Raw genomic sequence first — 24,880 nt, 5'->3', positions numbered from 1 at the left:
TGACCTCCTGATTCATAGGTCAGCGTGCAATCACTGAGCCACACCAGCCAGGCAATTTATTTTTTAAAGAACCAGCTTAGTTTCATTAATCTTGCTGCTGTTTTTTAAGTCTCTGTTTTATTTATTTCCACTCTGGTCTTTATTATTTTCTTTCTCCCACTTTGTCTTTGTTTGTTCTTATTTTTCTAGGTCCTTCAGATGTAAGGTTAGATTGTTTGAGATTTTTCTTGTTTCTTGAGGTACTCCTGTATCAGTATAAACTTTCTTCTTAGAACTGCCTTTGCTATATTACATAGATTTTGGAATTTGTGTTTCCATTTTCATTTGTCTCAAGATACATTTTTAATTCCTCTTTTTACTCATTGGTGGTTTAATGGCATTTTTAAAAATATTTTTTTTATTGAATTCAGAGAGGAAAGGAGAGGGAGAGAGATATAGACACATCAGTGATGAGAAAGAATCATTGATCAGCTGCCTCCTGCGTGTCCCCTACTGGGGACCAGCCTGCAAGCCGGGCATGTGCCCCCACCAGGAATTGAACTGTCACCCCTGGTTCATAGGTCGACCCTCAACCACTGAGCTACACCAGCCAGGCTAATAGCTTGTTTTTTAGCCTCCATGTGTTTATGTGGTTTTTCCAGTTTTTGTCTTATAATTGTTTTCTAGATCCATAGCATTATGGTAGAAAACAGTGCTTGATATAATTTCAGTCTTAAATTTATTGAGACTTTTTGTGGGCTAACATGTGATCTTTCCTGGAGAGTGTTCTATATACACTTGAAAAGAATGTGTATTCTGTTGTTCTGGGATGTAATGTTTTGTATATATTTATTAATTCCATGTGGTATAAGGTGTCATTTAAGGCCAGAGTTTCCTTGTTAGTTCTTTTTATTTTATTTCTTTAAATTATGGTTGTGTGTTGTTGTTTTTTTAGATAGAGAGGAAGGGAGAGGGCAAGAGAGAGTAACATCGATGAGAGAGAAACATAGATCGGCTGCCTCCTGCACATACCCTACTGGGGATCAAGCCCACAATCCGGGCATGTGCCCTGTCCAAGAATCAAACCAGTGACCTCTTGGTACATAGGATGGTGCTCAATCCATTGAGCCACACTGGCTGGGCTCCTTGTTATTTCTATCCATTGTAAGTGAGGGGTTAAAGTCCCCTACTATTATTATAATACTGTCAATCTCTCTCTTTATTCCAGCTAATATTTGATTTATGTATAGGTGTTCCTATTTGGGGTGCATTGATGTTTACAAGTGCTATATCCTCTTGTTAGATTCATCCCTTTATCATTATATAATGCCCTTCCTTGTTTAAAGTTTATTTTGTCTAATATTAGTATTGCTACTCTAGCTTTCTATTCATTTCCATTTTCATGAAATATTTTTTTCAGTCCCTTCATGATGTGTGTCTTTAGTTCTGAAGTGAGTGTTTTGTAGGCAGCATAGATACGGTTCTTCACTTTTTTTTTTTTAATCCTCAGCTGAGGATATATTTTTAGTAATTTTAGAGAGAGAGGAAAGGAGAAAGAGAGAGAGAAACATCCACGTGAGAGAGAAACATTGATTGGTTACCTCCCGTACACGTACCATGGGGGATTTAACCTGCAACCTAGGTTTGTGCTCTGACCTGGAATTGAACCTGCATTCTTTTGGTAATGAAATGATGCTCCAACCAACTGAGCCACCCGGCCAGGGCCATCACTCTTAATTATATGTGTAAAACTGTGTGTGTGTGTGTGTGTGTGTGTGTGTACATTAATATATTAGAAAAAAGAAGAAAAAGATCTGGAAAGATACACACTGAAGTTTTATATTTTCATCTGTAATTTTCTAATTTTTGTTTTTTAATTTATTTGAGAGCGAGGAAGAGGGAGGGAGGGGGGGAGAGAGAGAGAGAGAGAGAGAGAGAGAGAAAACATCAATTAGTCTCCCAGATGCACCTCCACCGGGAATAGAACCCGCAACCTGACTGGGAATGAAACCCACAATTCTTCAGTGTACGGGAATGACGCTGCAACCGAGCCACCCCGCCCAGGGCTGATTCTTATGTTAAAAATTGTTTCTAGCCAAAGCCGGTTTGGCTCAGCGGATAGAGCATAGAGCGTCGGCCTGCGGACTGAAAGGTCCCAGGTTCGATTCCAGTCAAGGGCATGTACCTGGGTTGCAGGCACTTCCCCAGTGGGGGATGTGCAGGAGGCAGCTGATCGATGTTTCTCTCTCATCGATGTTTCTAGCTCTCTATCTCTCTCCCTTCCTCTCTGTAAAAAATCAATAAAATATATTTTTAAAAAAAAATTGTTTCTATAATTTAAAAAGTTTGGTGTTTTTCCTCTCTTATTTTTTTATTGAGGGAAAATTGGTATATAATATTCTGTAAGTTTCAGGTGTACAATAAAATTTGACATCTGTATGCACTACAAAATGACTGCCATCAAAAATCTAGTTACTGTCCGTCACCACTCAATTGACCTCTTCACTCATATTGCCCACCTCTTCCAATCTAGTAATCACCAATCTGTTCTCTGTATTTCTGAGATTTTGTTTTTGTTTAGGGTTTTCTTTTAGATTCCACATATAAGTGAAATCATGTGGTATTTGTCTTTCTTCATCTGACTTATTTCACTTGGCATAATACCCTCAAACTCCATTCAGGTTGTTGCAAAGGGCAAGATTTTATTCTTTTTTTTTTAAATATATTTTATTGATTTTTTACAGAGAGGAAGGTAGAGGGACAGAGAGTTAGAAACATTGATGAGAGAGAAACATCTATCAGTTGCCTCCTGCACATTCCCTAATGGGTATATGCCCTCGACTGGAATCGAACCTGGGACCCCCGAGTCCACAGGCCGACGCTCCATCCACTGAGCCAAACCGGTTAGGGCAAGATTTTATTCTTTCCTATGGCTGAATAATACTTCAATCTATTTATATACCGCATCTTCTTTATCCGTTCATCCATTTATGGACATTAGGTTGCTTCCATATCTTGCCTATTGTAAATAATGTCGCAGTATATGGGGATGAATACCCAGAAGTGGAACAGCTACATCATATGGTAGTTCCCTTCTTAATATTTTGAGGGATCACCATACTGTTTTCCAAAAATCTTACTATTTTTTAATCATTAAAAGCTTATAAAGCGGTTCTGGTTAGGTTCTCTCCAGCCACATGTTGTAGATGTTGTGAACCTTGGTGGTCCAGCTTTTGGAGCTTCTTAAGTTGTATGGTTCAGTGTTTGGGAGGATCAGGTTGGTCCAGAGTATTTCTGGAGGGTCTTAACGCTTGGCACTTTCCTTTCTGTTTGTTGTAGACCCAACACAGGGTATTTGGGGTTGCTTTGGGAACCTCAGACAGCATGCCATACCACTCCTGGCTAGGATGGAATCAATACATTCTCCAATCTGCAAACAACTGACCTTTAAAAGGCCACCTGGGGAACAGTGCAGGGCCACTCTCATTCACCTGTTTCCCAGATTCATATGCTGAGATGTTGCCATTATCTCAGTTCCCATGCTCAGGAATCGAGGCGTGGCTTGACTGCATCCTCTGCTCAGGGACTCAATAAACTGCAGTCGAGGATTCAGCCAGACTCCATTCTCATCTTCCAAGCTCATTCAGGTTGTTGGCAGAATTCAGTTCCTATAGTGGCAGGACTGGAGCCCTCAGCTTCCAGAGGCTACCTCTCTCTGTAGGAAGCTTCAGCATGGCTGTATATTCCTCCCCAAAGTTTCTTTTTGAGAAGAATATAAATTTGGTGTAATTGAATACTGTATTTTAAGTGATTCCTTGTTTTAGATATTCAGAATTTTTGAGCTGGAAAGAACCAGTTACCAGTCTTTTCTAATATTTCCTTCTATCTACCTCCCAGGTTTGTGGGTGCAAAAACTGAAAAGCAGACGTGCTAATGTGCTTTGCTGTAAGGCAGTGGTTCTCAACCGTGGCTGCACATTAGAATCACCTGGGAATCTTTTTAAAATCCTGATTTCTGGGCCCCATCCTCCGGAAATTCTGTTTCTTTGTTACTAATGTTGTGGCCCCACCCCATAACAAAGAAATATAATTTCTGGAGGATGAGGTCCAGAAATCAGGATTTTAAAAAGATTCCCGGGTGATTCTAATGTGCAGCCAAGGTTGAGAACCACTGCTCTACGGTCATGTAGACTAGCAGAAGATTCATCTAGAGCAGGACATTATCTGAATATCAGAAAGCAAGGAAGGCTTGAGAACATTGCTAAGAATCTGGTGTGGTTGTGGGGGGAAGAGGGGGGAAGTGGTGATGTAAGGAGACTTGACTTGGGGTGGTCAACACACAGTATAGTGTACAGGTGATGTGTTGTAGAATTATGCACCTGAAATCTGTATAATTTTGTTAACCAGTATCGCCCTAATAAATTAAAAAAATAAAGAGAATCTGATGTATTTTAAAATAGCCTTGTAATTGTTTTAACCCAAGGAATATCTAAAATAATCTTTAAAAATACCTGAAAAAAAAGAAATTTATTAACTCTCTTACAAATGTTTATTAAACACCTACTACTATATCATCCACACTAGGATTTTGAGTGGAATAGCAAATATTCCTAGATTGCAAAGGACATATTGGGATATAAAGGATGGATTAGGATGTTTAGGATATGTGAAGTATTATCAGGGATATTTTTCTCAATTTTGACACCTGGGAGACCCGAGGTAGTAATAATGGTAATAGCTAAGATTTATTAGTTACATATCATGTGCTGAGCACAGTTCTTTGCATTTTACATTTATTATAACTCTCAAGAACTTTATAAGGTAGGTACTATTGTTATCTGTATTTTATATTGAAGAAATCAAAGCACAAAGAAGCTATGAAAATTGCCAGTTATCTGGCCAGTAAGTGGAAGAGCCACAATTTGAACTTGACCAGACTTACTTCAGAGCCCACAATCTTAACTACTATACTGAGTCTGTAGAAAGATAAAAGCTGTATAGCCATATTTTCTAATACCATGACTCCTTCCTAAATAAGAATTGAGTTGAGGTTAAATCTGAACACAAGAAAATTAGTTAAGCATACAAATAAGGGGCCAAATCATATCTGGCAGTTGATAAGCACAGCTTTAGCAGGTTAAATGGAAAATGGTGCTTTCTATATCATCAGTTTTCTTATTGTGTATTATAGCTTAATAGTTACAATATGTGCTTCAGACTGAGACCTGGGTTCAAATTCTGACTTCACCACTTCCTAGTTTTATGACTTTGGGCAGGTCAGAGGTCAGGACATTGAAGCAGCTGTTTATTATTGTTGATTTGGATAGCCTTTGGTGATGACTGCATTTCTTTTTTTCTTTTTTCCCCCCGATTAGGTGGATTTATTTAAAAAGAGTCTTCTGTTGATTCCTATTCACCTGGAAGTTCACTGGTCTCTCATTACTGTGACACTTTCTAACCGAAATATTTCATTTTATGATTCGCAAGGCATTCATTTTAAGTTTTGTGTAGAGGTAAGTTAATATAATGCCCATTTTTTCCCTTTATCTTGTGACTGACCAAATATTGTCTTAGCACTAGATACCACGGAGGATCGATTTCTCTCATAAAACCCCTCTGAAATGTTGGCAGAGAAAAGGACTGCCAGAGGACTCCCCACGTGAGGACAGGTGGCTGTCTATAATCTGGATCCTCTGAGATTCATTTGGATTTTATCACATTTTATTATGCCTTTCCCTTAACACTTTATTTTGAATGTGGATAGAAATCGTTCTCTTTAGAGCTGAAATTTGCCTGTGTCTTGAAAATAACTTCTTTAGAATGAATTATAACCAAGAGAATCAACTGGCAAATACGAGAGCTCAACCAGACGGGGGGATACAAAGAAAATTCAGTTGGTTTCTTAATTTCTCTGCACCAGCAAGAACCAGTTAGAACATGTGACTGAAAACAGAAAGATTCCATTTTCAAAAGCAACAAAGACATACATTACCCAGGAATATATCCTAGCAAAAAAATGTGGACGTTTCTAAAGATGAAAACTAAAGTATTTAAAGGAAATCTGAATAGATGGAAAGATAGACACACTCAGTATTGGAAAGAGATCAGTTCTCCCCAAACTAATATATACCAATTTCAGTCCTAGTTAGTTTCCCATCAGGATTTTGAAATAAACCTAATCAGCTTGTCATGGAATTCGTATTTCAGAGTTCATGTGCATGAACAGCTAAAATAGTTTTGAAGTAGAATAGTGAAGGAAGGATTACTTGGTCTACTACACGTCAGACATCATAATTTTTTTTTCTTTAAATTAAAATTTAAGAATATTTATTGATTTTGGAGGGAGGGAGAGAGAGAGAAAGAAAGAAACATTGATTTGTTGTTCCACCCATCTGTGCATTAATTGGTTGATTCTTGTATATGCCCTGACTGGGGATCAAACCTGCAACCTTGGCATATCAGGATGATGCTCTGACAAACTGAGCTACCCAGCCAGAGCTATGTCATAAAGTTTTAATAGTGAAAACTATGTTTATATTTATTTAGGAACTAGAGGCCTGGTGCACAAAAATTTGTGCACTCGGGGGGGAGGAGGGGTCCCTCAGCCCGGCCTGTGCCCTCTCACAGTCTGGGACCCCTCGGGAGATAACGACCTGCTGGCTTAGGCCTGCTCCCGGGTGGCAGAGGGCAGGCCCAATCCCTAGCTGCAGCCCCTGGTCGGGCTCAGAGCAGGGCCGATTGGGGAGTTGGGGCGCCGCTCCGTCATGCACAGAGCAGGGCAGATTGGGAGGTTGTGATGCCACCCTCAGTCACGCACAGAGCAGGGCCAATCAGGGGGTTGAGGCGCCGCCACTGTCACACTCAGGGCAGGGCCGATGGGGAGGTTATCGCTCTACCCCATCACACACAGAGCAGCCGTGGGGGGAGGGGAGGTTTGGGGAGCTCCCCCCTATCAGGCACAGAGCAGGGCTGATCAGGGGGTTGGGGCCCCGCCCCCTGTCACACGCAGAGCCGCAAGGCGATCAGGGGGTTTGTGCGCTGGCCCCTGTCATGCTGATCCCGGTGCCGGGAGGCATATTACTCTTTTACTATATAGGATAGAGGCCTGGTGCATGGGTGGGGGCCGGCTGGTTTGCCCTGAAGGGTGTCCTGGATCAGGGTGGGGGTCCCCACTGGGGTGCCTGGCCAGTCTCGGTGAGGGGCTGAGGGCTGTTTTCAGGCTGGGAGTGACTGAAGTTCCCAACCGCTCCTTTTTTCCTTTTTTTTTTTTTTTTATTCTGGGCCAGCTTTATCTTGAGGCTTGGCTCCAGCTCTTAGGCCTCCGGGCTGAAAGTAGGTTTCTGGCCTTTGCTTACAATGTTGCGAATCTGCTGGCTGAAGTCCGGCGGTATTTGTTACAATGTTTCTTAAACTGCCCGCTCAGAGGCCTGCAGCCGCTGGCGGGGAACGTTGGAATCCTCCGTCACTGAGGCAAGCAAGCCTCATGTTAGTTTCAAGCTGCCTGGCTGCCGGCCGCCATCTTGGCTGACAGTTAATTTGCATATCTCGCTGATTAGCCAATGAAAAGGGTAGCAGTCGTACGCCAATTACCATGTTTCTCTTTTATTAGTGTAGATAGACGAGTAAACTGATGGTACAGCATAAAGAACCTAAAAACAACTGATGCATATGTGGAAACTTAGTGTATGATAAAGTTGGGAAAGGACAGCTTATTCAGTATATGCCATTGGGAAAATTAGCTGTCTTCTTGGAAAAGTAAAATACAGATCTTTACTTCATACTATTTAGAAAAACAAATTTCCGATGGAATAATAACCTAAATATAAAACTGTAAAAGTTAGAGTAAAATACAGAAAATGTGATGTTCTTAGAGTAGGAAGGCATTCTTACGCAGAACCAAAAGAGCAAAAGATAAAAAGGAACAGATTGATAAATTATAACGTCATAATTTAAAACTTCTGTATGCCATAAAGTTAAAAGACAAGGAGTAGACTTGAAGAAAGTGTTTGTGACATATAATAGTCACTGTCCTGAATATATAAAGTACTTCTACAAATGATTAAGAAAAAGAAGGATCTAATAGAAATAGAGCCAAAACCGGTTTGGCTCAGTGGATAGAGCATTGGCTTGCGGACTGAGGGGTCCCAGGTTCGATTCCGGTCAAGGGCATGTACCTGGATTGCGGGCACATCCCCAGTAGGGGATGTGCAGGAGGCAGCTGATGGATGTTTCTCTCTCATCGATGTTTCTAACTCTCTATCTCTCTCCCTTCCTCTCTGTAAAAAATCAATAAAAAATATTTAAAAAAAAGGAAGTAGACAAAGGTTAAAATAAGTAATTTTTAGGAAAAATGCAGATAACCATTAAATGTACAGAGAGATGCTTGGCCTTACAGGAAATATGGGAAATACAAATACAGTTCCATTTTTTGCCTGCTATATCAGGAAAAATTTAATGGTATACAGTTGGTAATGTGGGTGTAAGGAAACAGACATTCTCATATTTTCTGGTGGTATGTATATTTGAACAGTTGCAATTCTAATCAGTTCTAAGTACCTTGTAAATTATTGCATACCAATTCTATTTCTTGGTATCTACTCCATAAAAATATGTATTTATATACAAGAATGAGGCATACACCAGGATGTTCATTGCAGCGTTATTGCTAATAGTGAAAAAATCCAAACCACCCAAATCTAGTCCTGCCAACAGATTAGCTAAATATGTACATTATAGTCATACCGTTAAACTGATCATTGCAGTTAAAAAGAATATAGTAAATCTCCACGTTCTAACATGGAAAGATCTCCAAGACATAATTGAGTTTAAAAAAGCAAGTTGCAGGAATGATACAGTATAACATGTTTATGGCAATAAAAAATATATATGCATAATATACGTATGTGTGTATACTAGTATAAGTATGTATATATATACACACACACTTATGTATACACACATACATCTACTCTTCCTTTAGGGGGGTTAATTTAATTCATGAAACCTCTGCACCCTTTTTTTTTCCCCCTCAAAGAATATCAATTACTTTATTTTTTAATAGCTTTATTGAATTTTAGAGAGAGAGGAAGGCAGAGGGAGAAAGAGAAACATTCATAGGAGAGCTGAACATTAATCAGCTGCCTGCTGCACACCCCCCACCAGGGATTGAGCCTGCAACCCAGGCATTTGCCCTGACCAGGAATCAAACCAGCAACCTTTTGGTGTACAAGATGATGTCCAACCAACTGAGCCACACTGGCCAGGGCCAACTTTACTCTTTAGAAGAGATACACAGAGAGAGATACATGAAGAGGTTGAGGGCATGAGGGAAAATTTGAAACTTCAGTAGGCTTCATCTTGGTAGAAATTTCAGGATTCTGACTCTGTTTAGTATTTAGAATGGGTTTATTTTTTTTATTTTTATTTTTTTAAATATATTTTATTGATTTTTTACAGAGAGGAAGGGAGAGAGACAGAGAGTCAGAAACATCGATGAGAGAGAAACACCGATCAGCTGCCTCCTGCACATCTCCCACTGGGGATGTGCCCACAACCCAGGTACATGCCCTTGACCGGAATCGAACCTGGGACCCCTCAGTCCGCAAGCCGATGCTCTCTCCACTGAGCCAAACCGGTTTCGGCTAGAATGGGTTTAATTATAACTCTACAAATTGAATGATACCTTTACGTGCAGTTCTCAAAAATATGGAAACAATGTTTTTCATTTAGTTTCAGTTATTATTTCTACCATGAGTTCCTTCCATTTATTGAGCTTTGGCAGTAATTTTTAACTGAAATTCAGCAGGTTGACTTACCGCTGAAAAAGGCTATCTCATAAAAAGTTCTTATTACAACATATATCAGTGTCCACAGTCTAAGTGCATACATACCTGAGTACAGGGGGTCAGAGTCCTTCTTAATACTATAGAGTGAAAGGTCTGAAATAAAGTTCCGGCTTTAAACTTGTTCATGCATACTCTGCCCAATGGTGGGGCCACAGTCTCCCTTCTGCTTCTGTGTGCTGTGGGCAGGTTCCATTTTTCACCAACTGATGGAACATTGTATCTGTGTTGTTGTTTCTTTTTAACCAGAATATAAGAAAGTATTTGCTGACTGAAGCCAGAGAAAAAAATAGACCTGAATTTCTTCAGGGTTGGCAGACTGCTGTTACAAAGGCAAGTATGTGACAAATGTGAAAACCCAGGCATATCAAGGGGATGGAATTATCAGAGAAGTAGGAGTCTTTAAAAGCATTTTTAGCCTGGTGATGAAGACCGGGAAGCTCAAAACCTTAGTGTCCATCATCTGGCTGTTGTTTCCCAGTGCTTGCTAAGAACAAATAAGTTTAGTAATTTCATCCCTGGGGCAACTGCTAATGATATGGTTATACTATTTTTATGATGATATGATTATTATAAAAAAAATTTTGGTGGCATCTGCCTTTGCCTCATAGCTTTTATTTCCAGGAGATTCATATAGACCCAGAGAAAATACTGAAACAACTATTTGGACCGACTAAAGGGAGCAAGTGCACTGAGCTACTTTCCAGGCAGTTGGGGAAGACAGTGGCCTGGGTGTTCCAGTGTGAGCACAGTCCGGAAGCAGCACTGTTTGGCCCATAGACACTTAAAGCTGGATCTGGGGCACAGTGCTAGGGAGAGCTTCCAATCCTGTTACATATAGCAGTGTCTTACGGTCACTGCTTCCATGTTTTCAAAGTGTTTTTGCTTGTGTGATCTCATTTGATGATCCTTACAGCCTGTGAGGTAAGTGGGTCATTTAGGGATAAGCATCCTCTTTATTCTCTAGATGAGAAAACAAGCCTGGGTGTGACTTCCCCAAAGGCCACCACAGCTGTTCTAGGACCAGATTCTTGAGCTCAGGTCTGTCTAGGTCATTGACACGTTATAAAGGCAGGGTTTTGAAACAAACCTTTATAACAAATAGATAAGATTTACTTATTCATTGTTGAACTGAACCAAGTGCTAAATTTGAAACTTAAGCTTCAGTTTTATGTTTTAAATAACTTAGTATATTAGTTCAAACTAGAATTGAACTTGTAAATTTTCTGAATTTACCCAACTAGAATATGTAGGTATTCTCTTAAATTTAGTCATGACCTTTCATATTCCCACTTTAGACAGGATACAGTAACCAGTTCTTTTGAAAACATGTTATTTACCTTTACAATTTCTTTTGAAGAATAGGGCTGAGTTGTGTAATATGAGAGGAAAGTGAAGACTGCTAAGCAGGATTGTTACTGTCTAAGTATTCAGAGTCAGGGCACATGTTCTCTGATCCACAATTCCATTGTCAGTATATTCATAGCGAAACTAATTATCCAAATGGAAGTTTTTAAATAGTATTTTATTTTGTTTCCCATTTCTTTTATCTAGGCAACATATTGTTCTATAAATTGTGGTTCATTGATAGCTTTTTTCATGTGGTCAGATGCCTCCATAAAGTCAAACATTTTATTTTTTATTTAAAAAAATACGTTTGCATTTATTTGAAAGAGGAGAGAGAGAGAGAGAGAGAGAGAGAGAGAGAGAGAGAGAGAGAGAGGCTATTGGTTGCCTCCTCCAGTATGCACCTCACCCGGAGATTGAACCCACAATCTGGGCATGTGCCATGACCAGGAATTGAACCAGCGACCTTTCGGTGCATGGGATATGCTCAACCAACGGAGCCACACCAGGCAGGGCTAAAATCAAACACTTTAAAAACCAGTGATAAAAAAAATATATATATATAAAAATAAAAACCAGTAATATACACCAGCTGTCCTGGATAAAGATACATTTCATGTCTCTTGCTTATTTTTTTATAAAAATAAATTTTCTTATCTAAAGAGTATTATTTGGTCTTATTTTAATGATCATTTTGTTTTTCCCCCACAGTGTATTCCACAACAGAAAAATGACAGTGACTGTGGAGTCTTTGTGCTCCAGGTAAAAAAAAAACAACAAAAAACCTCAGAATTTACAATGTGTGAATTTAATTTGTTGGTTTAGAGAGGAGAGATGGAAGTCCCCATGATGTGTACATGGTACTAGCTACAGTTAACAGGGTACTTTTCCTTCCTCCCTTTCTTGTTAAGAAGCAGTAGTTTCTGTATTTTCAGATGTTATCATTAGGAAGAACCATCTTTGAAGGCCAAGAATGAGTAGTTGCTAACATACATGTCTTATCAGAGGTTAGTAGTGAGCCACATTGGACACTGATCTGAATTTGTCCATATCATGGACCCTTGGCATTTGAAGAATTAACTATTTATTTTTAACCATTGGCAAGTGGTCTATAGCTGTGCTTTCTCATACTGTAGGTTCCCTTAGTGATCAAAAGGCTATTGGAAATTTTGTTATACATTATATATGTGAAGGAAATTATGGTATACCATCCATGAATTTCTAGAACTGCAAAGATCTGGGAAGATGGGCTCATTCATATGACGCATGAATGTCTGGGGTTTGAAAAATTCAAGTTCTCAGTTATAGGCCATGTGAGGTCTAGTTGTACCTTGAGAAGAAATGGAGCCTCTTGTCAGTTTCCCTTTTCATGGTATTAAGTGGGGATGGGGGGACATCCCAGGCCATGTACTTACATGGAAGGTTAACTATAATTTGGAGGTAAATGTTCTAAAACAGTGCTTTATAACAAGTTTAAACAAATTTTAAAATGCTGCCTTAGACTATTTATTAGGTCTGCATCTGATAAAATGCATTGGGCTGGTACATAACTCCACAGGCCATTTAATGTTTCTGGGTCCTTTGCAGTACTGCAAGTGCCTCGCCTTAGATCAGCCTTTCCAGTTTTCCCAAGAAGACATGCCCCGAGTACGGAAGAGGATTTACAAGGAGTTGTGTGAATGCCGGCTCATGGACTAAAACCCAGCAAGGCTGGGAAGTCTGACCAAGTTGGAGCAGATGGTTTGTTACTTGAATCTCCAAACACTTATTTGAATTCTAACAGATATTTCAGATTGGTGGTATTGGGCCACTATTGTTACCTCAAGTTTATTTTTAGCCCTTATTCATTTCTCTAACTACAATGTACTATTTTTTAATGTTCAGATTGGTTTCAGTTTTAACTTTATGAATTCCACATGTTCTCCCCACCCCATATTTAATATTTATTATCCAAACGCATGCATATAGACAGAGCATGCAGTGCAGAGTATTAAAAAAAAAAACACAAAAAAAACCTAGATTTGGTACAGCTTTTGAAACTTAGATATGAACTGAATACAGGTTTCGAATATAATCCCAAAACCTAAAAAATATGGGATGTTTTTGATACAACATAACTCTGAGAGTATGAGGTATTCCCTGGGCATAGAGGATAGCTAGTTGTTTTGACAAAGCCAGTCCTGTCTTACTTTTACCAGCAGTACCTTTCACTGACTTTCCTCTCTGAGTCTGGGAACGTGAGTTGCATTCCTTTTGAAGGGTGAGAAGGAAGTGGCCAAAAACTAACTGGCATGTTCTCTTCCTGGAGGCACATGTGAGAAGAATTATAATAAATGCCTAAGTCTTATAAAGGCTTTTGCTGGAACATTGAATTCCCTAGATTTTTGTTTTTGACCCATTAAAAAACTTAGTATCTAAAACAAGTGGTCAAACAAATGAGAATTCAGCCTAAAAGTAATTTACAAGTTGACACTTCCCTTGTATTATCTCCCATAAGAAATTAGGATTTGCCAAATACCCTTCTATTTCAAGGGTATTTAAAATATAAACATTCAAAACTGAAGACTGGCTTCAGGTCTTTTTCAGGTGGGTGCGGGAAGAGGACGGTTAATAGAGAAGACTTGATTCCTCAGGAGTACAGCAAGTGTTATCCCCCTCCCCTCCCTTAGCTCTTTCATGATCTCAGCACATGCAGGGCTCCTCATTTGGCCTCTGCCTGATCAAGGAGTCCTCTTTTTTTTGGCTTCTATGAACCTCATCTTCTGGAGAAAGGCAGAAGTGGCCCTGTTCTTACACTTGGCTGCATTAGGGTTAATGTAATGGATCTTGCATCTTCAATCTAGCTATTTGTGGCATTTGAAAGGAAATAAAAGATGCATGTTAAACTACCCAATTATCCGTTCTGAACTGGGCAGGTAAAACAACAGATACGTATGTAAGAAACTTAGAAGTTTGTACAGAAAAATACCAAGAAAATGGCAGAAGACACTTGGGGTCTATGCCTAGTTAGGTGTTGAGAATAAAAAGCTAAAATGTGCAGTTTAACTTGGCCGTAAGGTAGGACTGCCAGCAGCTGCGGGTGGAGTCAGACACGTTTACATGCAGGGTTCCCTCCCCAGACAGACCAGGCACCAACACCAGTGTTTACAGTGCAAACAGCCTCAGCACTTTCCTAAGTCCCCCAAGACTCAAATTCTTTAATATAAAACCAGGTCAGTATTTCTTATTGTGCTTCAAGTCTTTAGAAAGACTGAGATTAGAGGCACTTTATGCTGCTATAGATAGGGTTGTGTCTGCATTAGAAAAAATTACAATTTAAAATGGGGAGGACTTCTTGAGATTTTCAGTTTTCAGACATAAAATATACAAAATGAGATTTTTCAAATTTGTGATACATTTACCTAACTTTTTTTGTAGCTCTACAAAGTAGCCAATAACTAGGCTATTGACTCAAAACATCTTATACTTTAGAGCTCCATCTCTCACTTCCTTACTGACAGAATTCGGCATGAAGAATCTTAATTAGTGCCCAAAGCCTGAGTTGCCATTTCCTCCAATCTGAGAAACTGTCATCATCTCCACACTGAGGCTTGAAGGGATGTTCAGAGAACCTAAAGTGAGCTGTCCAAGTCATTTCTCATTCACTTCCAGCTTTATGGGACACCTTGAGATGCACTGCTCAGCATGCTTTAGCGTACATTACAAATATTTTAAGTCTGATTAAAATGTTTCTCTGCATTCATGAAACTTGGTTTTAGCACACACAGTCACTTGTTCTCCACTTGTGATTAGTTATAAACCTCTAGGCCAAGTCCCACATTAGAATGGCCTTTTTTTCTTGATGTTTGTAATAATGGCTTCCTTGCAACAAAGACATGTTTGAAATACAGTTTAGGCTGTTGGTGAAAGGGACATTGTTTTACTGTCACTAACTTGGCCCTGAATTGTTGCCCACAAGGTGGGTAGACCTTATGTTTTCGGGGTTTGAGTGCAGGCCTTGTACAAACTAAAAGCTACTCATGATGCGTCTTCAACAAGCTGCCCGGTTTTCTCCATCAGCAAACTTACCAGTCTGTAGCTGCTGCTTTCCAATGGGTTTGTTTTTTTGTGGGTTTTTTTGGTTAAATGTAAAGCAATGAATGTAGATTTAATTCTTTTAGTTAAGCTCTCGCAAGAATTGTAGAGAACAAACCTTCTCTTAAGGAAAGGAACCTCCTACAGGAAAAAGCACTTGCTCCTCAGAGTCCCCAAATCCCTTTTGTGGCTTTGCATTGTATTTTCTATTTATCATTAAATATGAGTAACATTGGTCATCTTGAATTCATAGTTGGAAAACAAGAACAGCCAGCAATAGTCTTAAGTTGAGCTGCCCTTTCTCTGCAATTAATTGTGGTTCACTGGTTTAAAAGAGATAACTGGGAGTTCTGGGTGGATCAGAACCATCAGGCGAGAAAGTGTATTAATAGTGTGAATTAGATGTATTGACTACCTGCTCTGCTTACTGATGTTAAGAAACCAAACTAATCTGTAATTATAAAGCACATACTTTATGTGCTGGGCTCTGCCTCCTGGCCAGTAGACAATTAAGAAGGCCTAGGGAATACCATCAGGGAAGTGCTAATTGTATTGGGGTATTACAAAAGCAGACCTAGACAAGCTGTTCATTTAAGTCGTACCTTTTGGTCAGAAAAAAATTTATTTAAAGGTTGTGATCATGTAAAATGACTCAAACCTTCTAGCAAAAATATTTTTTTGAAAAATAAATGAAATGCCTTTATAAATGTGTGTGCTCTTGTATTGAATAACATGTACTGTTTGGGGAGTAGGAATTTTTCCAAGTGACATTTCAGTCGTGACGGCACTCATTTATGAATATGACCAATGTAGGCTCCTAGCAGCCTGTCCTTAAAAAGCACTGTCCAACAGAATTGTCTGCAGTGATGGGATCTACATATATGAGGCTAATATGCAGAGTGTCCCCTTGGGAGTTCAACCAGAGACTGGGAGTTCGATTGCTTGCTATGATGAGTGCTGACCACCAGGGTTGGCGCGGAACAAAGGAAGGCCCTGGCCAGCAGTCAGCAGCCGGAAGGAAGGCCCCAGTCGGCCCTGATCACTGGCCAGGCCTAGGGACCCTACCCATGCATGAATTTCATGCACTGTGCCTCTAGTGTTCTATATTTGCATCCAATACAGCAGCCACTAGCCACATGTGGCTGCTGAGCATTTCAAATGTAGCTAGTGTGAATGAGGAACTGAACGTTTTAATTTAATTAGCTACATGCGGCTAGTGACTACCATACTAGTTACCTGTCATAGCAAAATGGGCATATAAATTCTGCACAGTATTCGTAGATTTCTCCCCCAAACGTAATCATAAATATTCCAGAGTAAGATGGTTCCACTGTCCCTCTTTATAGGCGAGGAAATGGGCACAGACAAGGATAAGTTGGTCCAACTTTATTGAAATCTGTTACAGAAGTCACAATTCCATGTAGAACCACTGTCTGTGGTTTTAAGGTCTGTAGAAATCTGAGTTATGTTTTACTAAAAAAAGAATATAAAATACATTAAACTCAAACTATAGTGTAAAAAGAAATTTAAAAAGTCAATAGTATGTCCTCATAAAATTAAAATATCTGCAAATGTTTTTTTCTTAAGCACTTACAAGAAGTTATAGCTCTTATAAAAATTCAAATAACCGGTTTCAATGTAATGAGAAAACCTATACTTACCTAGTGTCAAAGATGTTCACATTTGAGATACTTCAGCCCCACAAACTACAAGAAGTTTGGAGATACTTTGTTGCTAGATGAAAAAATGCCACTTATGTCAGGAAAAATTATACCAGATTATCAGTTTTAAATGAATAATAGAGACAACCAAAGTGTCCTGCGATAGGGGATTGGATAAAGAAGATGTGGTACATACACACAATGGAATACTATCAGCCATTTAAAAAAAAATACTGCCATTTGTGACAACACAGATGGATCTAGAGAATATTATGCTAAGTGCAATAAGCCAGTCAGAAAAAGCTAAGAATCATATGGTTTCACTCATGTGTGGGATATAAAACTGAAACTCATGGACACAAATAGCAGTGTAGTGGTTGCCAAAGGGAATGGGTGGGTGGGGATGAAGGGTACCTAATATATGGTGACAGAAGATTTGACTTTGGGAGGCGGGCACACAATACAATATATAGATCTTGTATCCTAGAAATCTACACCTGAAACCTCTATGATCCTATTAAACAATGTCACCCCAATAAATTAAAAAAGAACAACAGTTCAACATACTATTAGAGAGAAATCGCCTCTTGCCTTACAAATGCCAAGTAAATACTCTAGACTTCTCTCTGTGGAGACTGTTGCTATTGAGGCTCTGAATTCAGTAAGCACAATTATTAAAAAAAACAGACAGACTTCAACATGACAACTGGCCAAAACATATTTCCTGAGGAAAGCATTTCTGATCGTTTTTCGTTAGGCAGTCTCTCAAATCTTCAAGCTCTTTTTTTAGACCTACTCTAGTCCCAAGATCACTCTGAAAATGAAAACAATAAATCTGATGGCCCTCACAGCAACCTTCAACATGTCAAGACAATGTTTTAACTAGTGTCCTCTGATATTTCATCCCATTTCCTACTGACAATGTTCCCCACTTCCCTTAGAGTATTTGAGGTTCTTCATAATACAAACCAACCCTGGCTTTTTTTTAGCTTTAGGTAAAACACACCTTTTAAAAAATATGCTTAGTAAATACCCTTCAAGTCCTGTACCTACTTTCCTGACAGCTAAAGCATGTGAGCAGGTTGTACACCTGGGACGGTCTAAGGCTTACTTTTGCACCAACTCTAGGAAGTTCTTTTGACTCCCTCAGTTTGCCTTTAGAGATTAGCATTCAACATAGGGGAAAACTCAGTTGTCTGTCCCTAATTTAGAGCAAAGATATGAATATAACAAAACTCCTTTTATTAAACTTTATCTCAAGGCAACTAAAAAATTTTTTAGATAATTACAGGCTCCAATGTGTAGACCATGAACCTGCTTACACACAAACACGGTAAACAAAATTGTAAACTTTTTCCAGTTTTCCTAAAAGATGTGTGGTGTTTTGGCTGATAAATCAACATTATAGATAAACTCCGTTGCCAAGGAACACGATTTTTGACCTGGTAAGAAAATCATTCCAGTAACCTTACGCATACATGCCCAATATTCTAAGACTAGAATTGAAGGCATTCTTTTGGATTCTGTCCTTTAATAATTTTCAGAGGAAAGCCATGAAGTGGTATCTGGCTCAGTAGAGACACTGATCAAATATTTGTAAAAATGGCAGGTTTGCAGACCTTAGGTAACATACATCAAATTCAGCAGGCCAAAGGAGTGAGTTTTTCATGATGGTTTTTGCTCACTGGTTTTGGGCCAGTTTTCCATAGCCTCCTCTCCCAGCATCATAGTCTTGTCGATACTCATCTCGTACCTTAATGAAAAGAACACAGGTTACAATATAGAGAAGACTGGTGTAACAAATATGCCTCCCATAAATATGTCAAACAGCCAAGCCTTTTCAGATATAATGTGAATGAACATTCAAGCAGGATATAATTTTTTAAAGCAACTGCCTTGCAGAATTATCTCAGACAACCTCATAGTTTGGTTTTCTTGTTTTGTTTCTTACCAAACATCAGGTGTACACTCATTCGCCATCATTCAAAAATAACTCATTGCAAGGTACTTAAATTAGGCTATTTTAAAATAAAAACAAAATTCATTTCAGTGCATTTTGCTTTTTAAAATATATCTTTATTGATTTCAGAGAGGAAGGGAGAGGGAAAGAGAGATAGAAACATCAATGAGAGAGAATCATTGATTGGCTGCCTCCTGCATATCCTCCACTGGGGATCAAGCCTGCAATGCAGGCATATGCCCTTGCCCGGAATCGAACCTGGGACCCTTCAGTCCGCAGGTGGACTCTATCCACTGAGCCAAACCAGTTAGGGCACATTTTGCTTTTATTCTAGACACTTTTGCAGGTGGAAAATATCTAACCTCTAGCAAAAGTTCAGTAATGTACAGAATATACCACTGCATTGGTTAAGAAAGTAATTACTAATCCCAATGGGCAATTTGAGATTCACTTCAAGCCCAAGTTAGAGCCACAACGTTATTTTCAAAAGAGCAAATACAAATAGACAAAACACTTGTCATTAGGACTGGAATCCCAGGTAAAGGCTGAGCCCAGAGAACCTTCCTGCATACCTGGCCTCCAGACCGTCCACGGCCGTACTGCCTGCCCTCCTTAAAACCTGCATCCCAGTCTGTGCGAATGATCCGGTCATCCAGACGAGTTCCGTTTATGTACCGCATGGCATTTTCTGCATCTGCTCTTGAGTAGTACCTGAAGTATAAGTATTAAGGAACACTATATAGCATTTCTCTAAACCTTTTTGGAACTACAAAACTCAACTAGACGGAGTTTAAAGACATCAGTTTGCAAAGGCCTGTTTGAGGTCGGTCCAGAAGCACTAGAGTCAAATATGACACTTGTCCATGGCTACATTGATCATGATTTCCTGAATAACCCTGTTAATAACTATTTGGTCCCATTCTCTCCATATTTTGATTACAAAATATAAAATACGTTCAGGGTAGGTTTAATGCCGCAAAATGCCCTCATCTAAGGAATCAATACCATCCATATTTGGAGCTGTATATTCAAGAACAACCTTAAGAGAGGTCACAGTGCATATGGAATTGCCATTGTATTTCATTAGAAGGAAAAGACTCAGAAATACTGATCTAGACATTTTCCCCCTTGTCTTTAATTACACAGGGAAACACTTGCTGAAATTCCAGTGTCCCGCACCCAGTAATTTGTTGAATGAATGGAATGCATGCTAAAAGGGCAAACAGAAAAACAACACTGCCAATGCAGCCTCTCTCTTGGGTATTTGCCATTATGATTGTTGATCTTTGACTTACAAGAAAAATGCAAAAATACTAGTTCTCAGAGACTGATGATTATCTTTGAGGAGGATTTTGTTTTTTGTGTTATCACTGTTCTCCCTGTCCCCTGTGAACTACTGTTACCAGAGGCACAAGCACAACATGGACACTCTGAGCCCTTGCATCTGAAGGGAGAATGGAAGGAAGAAGCTTGTAGAGCCCAGAAATTAGACACCTAATCAAAAGTGGGGCTTCTGGTTCGAGCTGATAGTGAGCACATTTCCCTCTTTTCCTTCCCAAGACCCCTATTTAAATTAGAAAAGAAACATACACCCAGGAAAGAGAAGAGGCTAGCAGCAGACCAGTGATTCAACAAAAGCCAAAGGGAGAGTGTTCATGGATGAAACAAAGTCTGAAATATCCTGAAGGAGCTTAAGAAGGAGACAGTAAACCCAGGCGGCTCTTACCGAAGTTGAATAAAAAGTAAAGCTGCAGAAAGGGTTTAGTTAACAGTGTCTACGTGGGAAGGCTTGCTAGCAGGAGGGCATTAATCCCAGGCAAGTACAAATCAAATGATGGGGTTCTGAACGAACTGTCTGGAGAAACTGGGGCACAGTCTTGATGTGAGCTGGCCAATCCCCCTTTTTCATGGCATTTGGTAAACACACATATCCCAAGGTAAGGCAACAGCTGGAGATAGCAGCTATGCTTGGGTCCATAAAATCACTCTTCTTTCCCCTCATTATGATTGCAAAACCAAAGATCACAGGGCCTTTATGGAAAATTTACAGCATAAATACAACCAAAAGAAACAGATCATTCAGGACAAAGAAAAAATTTCACGACATGTTAGATCATGTTTTAAATTTCTCAGAATATAAAACAAAACGACCAAAGAAAGAAAAATATTAGGAAAAGAAACAGATAAATACAGAAGTTTCAATATTTAGTTTCCTGGGAAAGAATAAATGATTATAAAGTTTTGGTTTTTATCTACAAACACCAAGCTATATAGATCTAATATAATGAGTATACCTAATATAATTATATACATCTAATATAATGAGATACATACTACACAGCCATTTTAAAAAGAGGTGGGCCCACATGTGCTAATACGCAGCAATCACTAAGAGGACTGCAGTATACTGCTACCCATGCACAGGACTTTTTCTGGAGATGCCCAAGAGACTGGTAACTGACTGTCTCTGGGCTTAGAATGATACTATTCCCTTGACTTTTAAAAATGTATTATTATTATTGATTTAAAAGAGGGAGAGAAGAGAGAAATATCAACTTGCTGTTCCACTCATTTTATGAGTTCAATGGTTGAGTCTTATATGTGCCCTTGACTGGGGATTGAACCCACAACCTTGGCCTATTGGGGCGATGCTCCAACCAACTGAGCTCTCAGGTCAGGGCTTATGTGAGAGAAACATTGATTTCTCCCCCACCCCCACCCCCACCCCCGCCTTCCTCTTTCTGTAAAATCAATAAAAACATATCTTTGGGTGAGGATTAAAAAAAAAAAAAAACTATAAACAAAGCATGGATTTCAAGAACAAAATGTAAATGTTGCCAGCTTTCACAATGTAAGAGTGCAGACATACTGGACAGAAGGTAGGAAGATGAAAGAAGAGGAGCCAGAGGTAAGTGTAGGGTGCTAATTAGCGAATATCCTCACTCATTGTTTTTAAACAGGTGACTAACCACTCAGGTCCCATCCTCATCCAACAGCCACCTAAGACCAGGAAGGATACTCCACAAAGCAGAAACCACAGGCTGTTTTCTTCATTTTATCCAGGCCCATAATGATTTTCTTTATGTCACCACTTTTGCTGAAGAGTTCATAGATTTGTTCTTCAGTTGTATAAAAGGAAAGGTTTCCAACATACAATGTACAGCTTTTCTTCAGTAGTTTTTCCTGTTCTTCATTGTCACCCTGAATTTCAAAGAGAGAAAAAGTTAAGCAGCACAATCTAAGAACAGCCCTGCTTAAATAGTATTCCTATTATAAATTCTGCTTCGGAATCGGCTTCTCTTATCATCCCAATCTACCACAAATACTCTGGGGGGGGGGGGAGGGAGAGAGAGAGAGAGAGAGAGAGAGAGAGAGAGAGAGAGAGAGAGAGGGAGGGGGAGAGAGGGAGAGGGAGAGAGAGAGAGAGAGAGAGAGAGAGACTGGTTCACAATTTATGAAGCAAGATCCAGGCTGCTTTTAGTAGCGGGTCGTGGCTTGGAGGTTGCACTGCATGCAGCCCTCCTCCTGTACCACGCTGTCCTACAAGGGGCGTGCCTTTCCCCTGCACACTCCATATTCTCAGCACTGGGTCCTTCTCCAAGGGTCCCGGCTTCATTTCCAGACCCTGAACCAATATATTATTATAAAGGGGCTTTTTATCCTTTGTAGTGAAAAAAAAATCCATGGATTTGCAGAGACGGGGTACCCCTGTAATACTCCTACAGAAAATGTTCAAAATAACGGCTTATTTACATGCTCACACATTTTTCACTACAATAAAATAAAAAATAAGCAGCCCTGGCATCTGAGTCAGGAAGGCGCCTCCCGGCACTCCGGGCGGCCGCAGGACACCCTTCCCCTCAGCAGTCACCGCGCCGCGGCGCAGCCCGTGGGAACGGGGGCCACCACGACCGCCGCTCCAACGCCTCTGCACGGGCCCGGCGCCGGGAGAGCGAGCCTCAAACCCCCTTTCTATGGGAGAAGGGGATTCGGCGACAGCCCCGCGCCCTCGGCATCCATTCCCCAGCAGGCACCGGGGCCTCACTGGGTTTCGGGAAACCAGAGAGTGGGAGACGACAGCGAAACCGGAGAAACCAACTCGCAGGGTTCTGGCCCAGGGCCCCCCCTCCTCGCGGTCCGGCCCCCCTTACCCGGAAGTGCTGGTCCCGGTACTGGCTCAGCTCCACATAGGAGTCGCTGCGCAGCGCCTTCAGGAGGCCGCTGGACATAGTGCACAGAGGTCGACGAGGACGCCACCACGACGGGAAGAACCAGAGGACGCGGAGGTGGCGGAACCGGAAACGCGAGAAGCGGGTTCTGCGGACCAATCCCAGCGCGGCAGTGTCGTCAGCCGGCGGCGCGGGCTCAGACGTGGTCCGTCGTCGGGCGCCGCCGGTCAGAAGCCAGAGCGAGGCGCTCCGGGTTCCGGGCCGCTCCAACGATGGTTCTAAGGCGGCTGCTGGGCGTCTTGCTGCACAACCCGCAGCTGGTGGAACGCCTGTCCGAGTCGCGGCCTATCCGGCGTGCGGCGCAGCTCACCGCCTTCGCCCTGCTGCAGGCCCAGCTGCGCGGCCAGGACGCGGCCCGGCGTCTGCGAGGCCTCGCGGCCGGGCCCGCGGGTTCCCTGGGCCGCCGCGCTGCCCGCTTCAGAGACACCTTCACTCGGGAGCTCCGCCGCGGCCTCCGCGAGCGCCCGGGACCACCACCAGGTAGCCAGCGGGGCCCGGGAGCAAACCACTAACCCCGGGCTGGGCCGGGCCGGGCCGAGGCCGCCCCTCTCCCTTCCGGCTGGACACGGGCCTCGGCGCTAAGGAGTCATCCCCAGCCCCGCGCACGGCTTCTCCTCCTGACACCTGTCAGCCTGCAGAGCCCCAGGCAGCAGAGAGCCAGGCCAGGCGGGCACACCCGGTGAGCCCTGCGAGCGGACAGGGCCAGGGAGCGGAGGGAGCCCCGAAGCCTAACAGAAATGAAGATCAGCTGGGCCCCGACCCGCCGCCTGCAGAGCCATGGACCGTGCCACAGCCCCAAGGAGAGCCTGCCCTCCACGTAGGAGACCTAAACTCCTGTGGATGCTGCCGCCTCTGCTCGGATGCAGTGGGGCTCTGCCTCCAGCGGAGATCATGGATGGAAAGACAACCCAGTAGACGCCCAAGCCCTCTGATTAAATGTGCGAGCTGAGAAACGGGTATGAGCGTGGTACTTCTCCCACCCGCAGGGTGGATCATCAGTGAACACACGTGGAGTGCTTACTCTGTGTTGGCACTGCCAGCTGCACTCTGAGTGGGTTACCTCATTTAATCCCCACCATGTATAGGGAAAGGGAGGCTGCTTAAGTTGCCCATGGCCTTACGGAGCCGGATGTGATCACAGGTGCGTAACTCCAGGTCCCAAGTCCATGCTCAGCTTTCCATGGCATTTCCCAGGCCTGACCTTCGATGCCTGCCTTCCCACTCCTTACGCCACCGCCGGGTGTGAGGACTGCTGCCTGCCAGGAACAAGCTGCCTGCATTCCTGTTTCCCGTTTTAGAGGGTCAGGGCATTGGAGGCTTCCGACTGAATTTCTGATCACCTCTGGTTAGGCTACACAGTCATTCAAGCAGAAAGCTCAAAGCCACAGGAGAAGCGTTTAGACTGGCGGGTAACCAAACCGAATTTATACGCTGGCTTTTCTGATAGTCACAGGAAGCTGGAGAGGGCTGGAGACCTACCCTGGGGCTGGAGGAGCTAACGTAGCTTGTCCTCCACTTTCCTTATGGTCAGACTTCTCATTGGGCTTCCCATCCCCCAGTCTTCCCATCAGAGCTGCTGTGTAATCCTCCTTCAGGCCAGAAGTCCCATCCCCTAATGACCAAGTCCTGGTTTGGCATCCTACCCTCCTCTCCCATCAGAGGAGAAATCGTTCTCCCAACTAGAGGCCGCTCGTTGGATTTTCCTTGGAGCCTGGCAGTGATGAGCCTAAAGAGCTTGTTCAGTCTACTGTCTTGTCTGCCTCATTGGCCTCAGCCCCACCCATCGGTC

The 24,880-nt window shown here is 41.7% G+C and overlaps 3 protein-coding genes across 6 annotated transcripts in view; 2 read left to right on the top strand and 1 right to left on the bottom strand.

Annotated features, from left to right (window-relative positions):
• SENP5 (SUMO specific peptidase 5) overlaps positions 1–15,944 on the top strand; it is a 67,583-nt gene extending 51,639 nt beyond the window's left edge. For both annotated transcript variants that reach the window (XM_081085341.1, XM_081085340.1), the window contains 4 exons: positions 5,354–5,491; positions 10,070–10,153; positions 11,879–11,929; positions 12,755–15,944. In XM_081085341.1, coding sequence (XP_080941467.1) covers positions 5,354–5,491; positions 10,070–10,153; positions 11,879–11,929; positions 12,755–12,865 — 384 coding nt within the window. In that variant the 3' untranslated portion in view covers positions 12,866–15,944. The remainder of the gene's footprint in view (positions 1–5,353; positions 5,492–10,069; positions 10,154–11,878; positions 11,930–12,754) is intronic.
• NCBP2 (nuclear cap binding protein subunit 2) overlaps positions 1–23,191 on the bottom strand; it is a 46,276-nt gene extending 23,085 nt beyond the window's left edge. The window contains exons 1-4 of one of the 3 annotated variants that reach the window (XM_081085344.1): positions 23,014–23,191; positions 21,882–22,063; positions 19,435–19,573; positions 18,536–18,655 (exon numbers count right to left, since the gene is read on the bottom strand). In XM_081085344.1, the coding sequence (XP_080941470.1) occupies positions 18,584–18,655; positions 19,435–19,573; positions 21,882–22,063; positions 23,014–23,091 (471 nt within the window). In that variant the 5' untranslated portion in view covers positions 23,092–23,191 and the 3' untranslated portion in view covers positions 18,536–18,583. The other 2 variants (XM_081085343.1, XM_081085345.1) reach the window with 2 other exon arrangements.
• Positions 23,192–23,303: 112 nt separating this feature from the next.
• NCBP2AS2 (NCBP2 antisense 2 (head to head)) lies at positions 23,304–23,603 on the top strand (the record flags this gene model as incomplete). Its single annotated transcript, XM_081085346.1, has 1 exon — positions 23,304–23,603. The coding sequence occupies one exon, from the start codon at positions 23,304–23,306 to the stop codon at positions 23,601–23,603; it is 300 nt and encodes a 99-aa protein (XP_080941472.1).
• Between the last annotated feature and the right edge of the window lie 1,277 nt (positions 23,604–24,880).

This window comes from Myotis nattereri (genome assembly GCF_964212035.1).
Source record: "Myotis nattereri genome assembly, chromosome: 3".
Classification (NCBI taxonomy): Eukaryota; Metazoa; Chordata; class Mammalia; order Chiroptera; family Vespertilionidae; genus Myotis; species Myotis nattereri.
The sequence above is the reverse complement of the archived record's forward strand: the minus strand, read 5'-3'. Positions and strand labels throughout refer to the sequence as shown.